This window comes from Bos indicus x Bos taurus, chromosome 22, assembly GCF_003369695.1.
Source record: "Bos indicus x Bos taurus breed Angus x Brahman F1 hybrid chromosome 22, Bos_hybrid_MaternalHap_v2.0, whole genome shotgun sequence".
Taxonomy (NCBI): Eukaryota; Metazoa; Chordata; class Mammalia; order Artiodactyla; family Bovidae; genus Bos; species Bos indicus x Bos taurus.
Window position 1 is genome coordinate 12,199,584 of NC_040097.1, and position 6,916 is coordinate 12,206,499.

General features: G+C 57.0%; 1 protein-coding gene across 4 annotated transcripts; it reads left to right on the forward strand.

Annotated features, from left to right (window-relative positions):
• Window positions 1-1,027: 1,027 nt before the first annotated feature.
• Window positions 1,028-6,409, forward strand: GLYCTK (glycerate kinase). Of its 4 annotated transcripts, none has more exons than XM_027523140.1 (6): window positions 1,028-1,103; window positions 2,139-2,232; window positions 3,302-3,717; window positions 3,948-4,099; window positions 4,726-4,901; window positions 5,163-6,409. In XM_027523140.1, the coding sequence occupies exons 3-6, from the start codon at window positions 3,341-3,343 to the stop codon at window positions 6,027-6,029; spliced, it is 1,572 nt and encodes a 523-aa protein (XP_027378941.1). In that variant the 5' UTR covers window positions 1,028-1,103; window positions 2,139-2,232; window positions 3,302-3,340; the 3' UTR covers window positions 6,030-6,409. The 4 variants fall into 4 exon arrangements, with proteins under 4 accessions (XP_027378941.1, XP_027378943.1, XP_027378940.1 ...); XM_027523142.1 differs by having other exon boundaries at window positions 1,030-1,281; window positions 2,139-2,227; XM_027523139.1 differs by having other exon boundaries at window positions 1,050-1,281.
• Window positions 6,410-6,916: the final 507 nt, after the last annotated feature.

Here is a 6,916-nt window from a genome sequence, read left to right on the forward strand (position 1 = left end):
AAAGAGCAAATCTTGAAGTTGCCTTTGTTGTGATGATGAGGTGGTGAAGATTTGGGAGAACCTGCCTGCCAATACAGGAGACATATGAGGAGCAGGTTTGATTCCTGGGTTGGGATGTTCCCCTGGAGGAGGGCATGACAACCCACTCCAGTATTCTTGCCTGGAGAATCCCATGGACAGAGAAACCTGGAAGCTGCAGTCCATAGGGTTGCAGAGTTGGACACAACAAGTGACTTAACACACACGCACAAAAGGTCCTCTATTATAAAGGAAAGAAAAACCCAGGGAGACAGCTAGGAAGTGGGGGAGAAATACTTGTTGAAAAGAGCAGAGCATGGTTTGGGAAAGAGAGATGTGGCAGAAAAGAGCAGGTGGGGAGAAATGTTTTAAGACTTTTAAGAAATCTGTGGTATAATTTGTGATCTCAAGAAAACATCTGTAAGAACAATGTATTCTTCTGTGTCCTTGAGTCTGGTCAGGACTTGTCTTTTGAATGTGGCAAGATACCACTATCAAGCTGGGTCCAGGGTGAGAGCTGGGACAGGGCGGGAGGCCTAGGGTCATTCGTGTTCACATGTACTTCGTGTGATTCAGAATCACTCTCTTGCTGATTCTGGAACTCTCTTGCTGAATCAGAGCTGTGATTTGGTAGCCCGGGGAAGAAGGCGGGGAACACGAATGCCTTGTGGAATTAAAGCGGTGGCAGGGATGATTTCATCTGGCTCCAGGAGGAGCCAGCTGTGGGTAAGTAGTGATTCTCAGTCCATTTGCTTTGTCCAATGCCCAGCACCTAACAGGAGGTAGGAAAGTATGTGCGACTGATTGAATCGTACAAAATAAAGGAGTGGGCAGATTATAGCAACCGGAGAGGTGGCGATTATTATCCCACTGTAGGGATGAAGGCACTGAGGCCTGAAGGTGACTGCATCCAAGCCTCTTGGAGAGCAGGGCGGAACCAATACCAGCTCCGGCTCTGGTTCCCGCTTACCCCGCCCCTCGCCATCGGCGCCCCAACCCCGCCCCCACACTTCCGGATCCGGATCCGCCCCCATCGAGCACTTCCGGCCCTAGGGTTGGACCTCGGGTCGCCGAATGGTTAGGCGGTATGTCGGTGCCGTGAGGGCCTGCAGAGCCACAGGGCCATTGGCTCAGGGGCTGTGGGCCCAGGCAGCAGCGGGTTCTTATTTTCTCGGACATTACGCGACAGCCCTTTCCCTGAGGAAAGCCTGAGGCCCTTGCCTGCGGGTGACATCACTTCCGGCGCCGGGCAGGCAGGCGAAGGTGGGGGAAGGGCTAGAGCCCCCCTTGGTGGCGGGGAGGTGTCAAGGCGGGTCGGCTTTGTATTTACGACTTCCTGGAGCTCAGGCTAGTTTAGGAGAAGCGGTGTTCCAAATGGAGTTGTTGGATTTGGCAAATAAAAATGCAGGGCGTCTAGTTAAACTTGAATTTTAACTAGATAAACAAATACTTTTTTAGTATGGATATGTCCCAAATCGGAGAAGGCAATGGCACCCCACTCCAGTACTCTTGCCTGGAAAATCCCATGGACGGAGGAGCCTGGTAGGCTGCAGTCCATGGGGTCGCTAAGAGTCGGATACGAATATTGTACGGAACATATTTAGTTTTTAACAATTCCTAATTTATCTGAAATTGAAATTTGGTTGGACGTTCTGTATTTTTTCTGGCCGCCTTAGTCTTGGGCGCCCCCTGCCTTGGGTTCTGATATCCATTGGCAACTCTGGTATCCTCTAGGCCTGTATCTATCGGGGAAACAGGTACAGATTTGGTCCAGACCGTCAAAATCAGCTATTGCTACGTGCTAAGCCACTTTTATGGCCAGTGCTCATTGGCCAGCCCTAGCAATTGCTGGACCCGTTTTGAATCCCCATGGCAGCTCCCTCTGTGTTTTCCCGTTCACAGCTGGAGTCAGGAACGGTTTGTCTTCTCTAAATGGGAAAGTTGAGCTCAATGCAGGCTAAGTGACCCGAGGCTGGACATTGCCAGGTTTTTTTTTCTTTGGTGTAGGATAAAGCGATGTTTGCAGTCGAAGTTTTCAGTGTTAACGGTGGACAGCTTCAGAGAGCCCAGGGATGTCAAAGGAAGAGCATTAGTCTCATCTCACCTCTCATTTTGCACAGGAGACCCAGTGAGAGAAACGGAGCTGTCCTGTGGTAGAGCTGGAGCCCGATTCCCCTGCTCTGTGCACACTTGCTGCTGCAGTCAGCATGTATGGTGGGCATTTATTAATTTATAACTATAAAGTAAATTTATAATTTATTAAAGTAACGCCTTGTTAGAGATGGGCTTTTTAGCACTTTATTGTCCCTAAACTACTCTGCAACCTCTTGACCCTCACTTCAAGTCTTCTGTGGCTTTTACCGTGCCCAGTGGGGAAAATGACTGTTTGGCTTCAGTGGTAGAAGCCTGCCCTTTGCCTGCCCCAGCCACGTGGCTCTCACCCCTGTGGGTGGTGTGATCCAAGATTTGTTATGTTAGAGCAAAAGACATGTTCTTGGCAAGGGTGGGTCTGTCCATGTAGGTGGAAGGGCATCCTTTCTGTCCTGCAGATTGGACCCCATCATACCTGGAGTCATGTGGTGTCTAAGGACTTTTTTAAGGTTCTACTATGAGTCAGAGTTGAACCTGAAGCTGTTGCTGGGCTGGCCCTGAGTGCGGGATTCTTCAGGCTTTGTGGCCCAAGGATGTGCCCGGACCTGCTTGTCAGTGTCCCAACAAATCTACAGCCTCCCTGCACAGACTTAGTCTTTCCAGGCTCCCCAGCCCAGGCCTGTGAGATAATAAAACAGAGCAGCCTGGAGGTCACTGGGCTCCCGTTGGTGGCATAGCCAGCAGCTTTGTCGCAACTCAAGTAAAGAGGTAAAGAGGCAAGGAAGGAGTGCCAGAAAGGGGTGTTGCCCTGGGCGAGGCTCAGAAGTGCAGGAGGTGGGAAAGGGGCAGGATGGAAGCCACGGATAGTAATTTCTTCCTCTGTGAATGATTAACTCTCAGCCGAAGGAGGTGGTCTAGGAGGAAGGCTCTGCTAACAGGACCTCTGGACTCTGGGCAGGGTGTCCAGAGAGCTGGCGCGTGGCCTGCAGAAGAGGAGGATGTGGTTGGTTAGACTGCAGGCCTGGGCTCAGAAGACTGGAGTGAGATCAGACAGCTGTGGACCTTAGGGATTCTCCTGGGTCTGGCAGATGGCCTATTCCCGCAGCAGCAGCAGCAGCTGTGGGGTCCACTGGCCCTGAAGCCTCCTGTCTCTGGTTTTGCAGCAGCCTAACCAGTGCTTTCTTCCTCCTAGGCGGCCATGGACGCCAAGTGGTGCTGAGAGCAGTGGGGCATGGCTGCAGCCCTGCAGGTCCTGCGTCACTTGGCCAGAGCCCCCTCGGGCCCACTCCTCTGGGGGGGCCCATTGGCCCGCATGGCCAGTAGCATGGCTCTGGCAGAGCAGGCACGTCAGCTGTTTGAGAGCACTGTGGGTGCAGTGCTGCCGGGCCCCCTGCTGCAGCGCGCCCTGTCCTTGGACCCCGACAGCGGAGAGCTGAAGGTGCGGGACCGGAGCTTTCAGCTGAGGCAGAACCTCTACCTGGTAGGCTTTGGCAAGGCTGTGCTGGGCATGGCAGCTGCAGCTGAGGAGCTCCTGGGCCAGCATCTTGTGCAGGGAGTGATCAGTGTTCCCAAGGGGATCCGTGCGGCCATGGAGCACGCTGGCAAGCAGTAAGGAACCTGGGGGTGCTGTTCTTGTCTGGAGGGGAACCTGGGCCCAGGTTCAGCCTGGATTGGGGCCTCCTTCCTTCACCAGCTTCCAGTTTCTTCTGGGAGTGGCCTGGCTCCAGGGTGGGTGTCAGTGGGCGTCCTTGTTCACATCCCTTTCACCTGTACATCTGAGAAGCCAGCGGGACACAGAGCCCACCACATCTCTGGCTCTCCCTTCTCTCTCCCCTGAGGGAGATGCTGCTGAAGCCGCACAGCCGCATCCAGGTATTCGAGGGCGCGGAGGACAACCTGCCGGACCGGGACGCTCTGCGTGCTGCTCTGGCCATCAGGCAGCTGGCCGAAGGCCTGACCGCTGACGATCTGCTGCTTGTGCTCATCTCAGGTGAGGGTGCCGCACTGGCTTAGGACGGGGTGCGTGTGTGTGTGTGTGTATGTGTGCGCGCGCGCGCGCGCGGGTGCAGGGGGGCAGCGGGGAGGTTTCCCAAAATCAGGTGTGCAAGGAACCATTGGTCAGAGCCCTCGAGGTCACAGATTAGAGGCAGTAAAGACCTGGATGGCTGACTCCTTGGTGGCTTCCCCTGAGCTGTGGGGCCCTCCCCTGTGAGAGGGTACGCAGGGAGCACCCTGCTGAGGTCTTGCAAGGAAAACGTCTCAGTTGCTGCTGCCCTCGGCACCATTGTCACCTGGGGCTAGGACCCCGGTTTCCAACTCCCTGAGTCCCCTCCCTCGTTTTCCGCTGTCTCCTCCAGGTCTCTTTCCTCTTCTAAGGTCTTAAGGAATAGTTCTTCCAGTGTCTGCTGGGACCTGGGCTACCCCAAGGCAGAGTTCAACCTCAGGTGCCTTGGTTGTGGTGACTGTGTGGGCATTCACTGTATGTCCACACGGGGGCACCCTAACCCCTCTTTCTAGCCGCCACATCCCTAAATGAGCACTGCCTGCCGGCTCCCCAGGTCGGGAAGTCCCCGTGCCATCCATCCCCTCTGCCCAAAGTCTTCACTGTCTCTGCAGGGGGGGGCTCAGCCCTGCTGCCCGCCCCCATCCCACCTGTCACGCTGGAGGAGAAGCAGACGCTAACCAAGCTGCTGGCGGCCCGGGGAGCCACAATCCAGGAGCTGAACACCATCCGGAAGGCCCTGTCCCAGCTCAAGGGCGGGGGGCTGGCTCAGGCCGCCTACCCTGCCCAGGTGTGTGGGGCCCTTCTTCACCAGGCAGTCTGGGGCTGGTGGAACCAGGCCCACATGTGCCAGGGAGATGAAGGGCAGAGGCCTGTATGGGAGTCCACAGGGCTAGGTGTTTTGCACACCCACTTGAGAGGGGTTAGAAGTGGGCGAGGAAGTGCATTGGGTGGCGTGAAGACATGTGGCTAGACGAAGGCAGTTTGTCCTCTCGGGCCCTGAGGCAAGGATCAGGTGGGATTGAGCCTTGCCTCTGCGACCCCTCCCCAGGTGGTGAGCCTCATTCTGTCAGACGTGGTGGGGGACCCCGTGGAGGTGATTGCCAGCGGCCCCACTGTGGCCAGCATCCACAGCGTGCAAGACTGCCTGTACATCCTCAATCGCTATGGCCTTCGCACTGCCCTGCCACGTTCTGTGAAGACTGTGCTGGCCCGGGCAGACTCTGACCCCCACGGGCCACACACCTGTGGTCACGTCCTCAATGTTATCCTTGGCTCCAATGCACTGGCACTGGCTGAGGCTCAGAAGCAGGCTGAGGCGCTGGGATACAGGGCTGTGGTGCTGAGCACAGCCATACAGGGTGATGTGAAAAGTGTGGCCCAGTTCTACGGGCTACTGGCCCGAGTCGCTGGAGCCCACCTTGCCCTGCCTGGCGCTGGAGCGTCTGTGCAGGAAGATGAACGACTCTATGAACTTGCAGCTGACCTCCAGCTCCCAGATCTGCAACTGAAGGAGGCTCTGGAGGCTGTGGTGGGCGCTCCGGGCCCAGTCTGCTTGCTGGCTGGTGGCGAGCCCACGGTGCGGTTGCAGGGCTCAGGCAAGGGTGGCCGCAACCAGGAGCTGGCCCTGCGTGTCGGAGTGGAGCTGGGACAGTGGCCACTGGGGACTGTTGACGTGCTGTTTTTGAGCGGCGGCACTGATGGGCAGGATGGGCCCACAGAGGCAGCCGGGGCCTGGGTCAGGCCTGAGCTTACCAGCCAAGCTGCCGCTGAGGGTCTGGATGTGGCCACCTTCCTGGCCCATAATGACTCACATACCTTCTTCTGCCGCTTCCAGGGTGGGGCACACCTGCTGCACACGGGGCTGACTGGCACCAATGTCACAGACGCCCACTTTCTGTTCCTGCATCCGCAGTGATGATGTAGGTCATGTTTTGGGGAACCCAGAAGAGGCCTGCAGGGCAGCGTCCTGGAACAGACCAGGTTTGGTCCCCAGGGCCCGACCAAGCTTTAGGGCCCCTTCTCCCTTGGCCATGGCTACTTGGTTGGTCCTCACACCTCCCAACCAGGGCCTCTTCTGTGTGTCCAGTTTCACACTGACCAGGCAGATGGGGGCTCTCTTCCACCCCTACTTTCAGCCATGGCAGTGGGTACTCCAGAGGACCAGGACAGGCCCCTGGGCCAGTTTGCTGTCCTAGTCTTCTCCCCCAGGCAGCCCCTCTGCTCAGCTTCCAAGCCTGTTTCTTCTGTGGGGTGAAGCAGGAAGGACTGAAAATAAAAAGGATCATGCTCTGGGTTCTCAGTGCGTCTTCTCTCAGAGCACAGACCGGCAGGGGCTGCCAGGAGCAGAGTGGTGGCCGCCAGTAGCCCCGGCACGGGGGCCCTGCAGGAGTTGGCTGTCCCGTCTCTGCAGGGCACTCGATTCACCTAAATGGGAGCCTGGGAGGGTTGAGCCTGGCATGCTTGATGTGGGTGAGCGGAGACCCCAGGGAGGGCAGGCCTGAGGACGCTAGTCCTGCTGTCTGTCACTCCCCGCTGTGGCATCCCTGCTGAGGTGTCTCCTCGCTGGGCACTAGCTTGCTGCCTGCCCCACCAAGGACTTCTCTCCCTTCTGCCTTTGGACAGTCCCTAGCCAGACTGTACCTTCTTTGGTTGAGCTGCCTCATTTTTCCAGGGCCTACCACCAGCCACATAGGACACTGGGTCTTGTTTCCTTGTGCCAGGCCCTTTTTCCCAGCCGAACTGACCCCCCGACTCCGCCCCCAACCAGATCCTTCAGCCATTCCTCTGGGGACGCAGTCCAGG

What these genes read in the sequence shown, in the direction of transcription:
- GLYCTK (XM_027523140.1), top strand. Translation starts at nt 3,341, where the DNA reads ATGGCTGCAGCCCTGCAGGTCCTGCGTCACTTGGCCAGAGCCCCCTCG. An exon ending in ATGGAGCACGCTGGCAAGCA is followed by an intron (nt 3,718 to 3,947) that starts GTAAGGAACCTG and finishes CTCTCCCCTGAG; the next exon opens with GGAGATGCTGCTGAAGCCGC. An exon ending in GCTGCTTGTGCTCATCTCAG is followed by an intron (nt 4,100 to 4,725) that starts GTGAGGGTGCCG and finishes CTGTCTCTGCAG; the next exon opens with GGGGGGGCTCAGCCCTGCTG.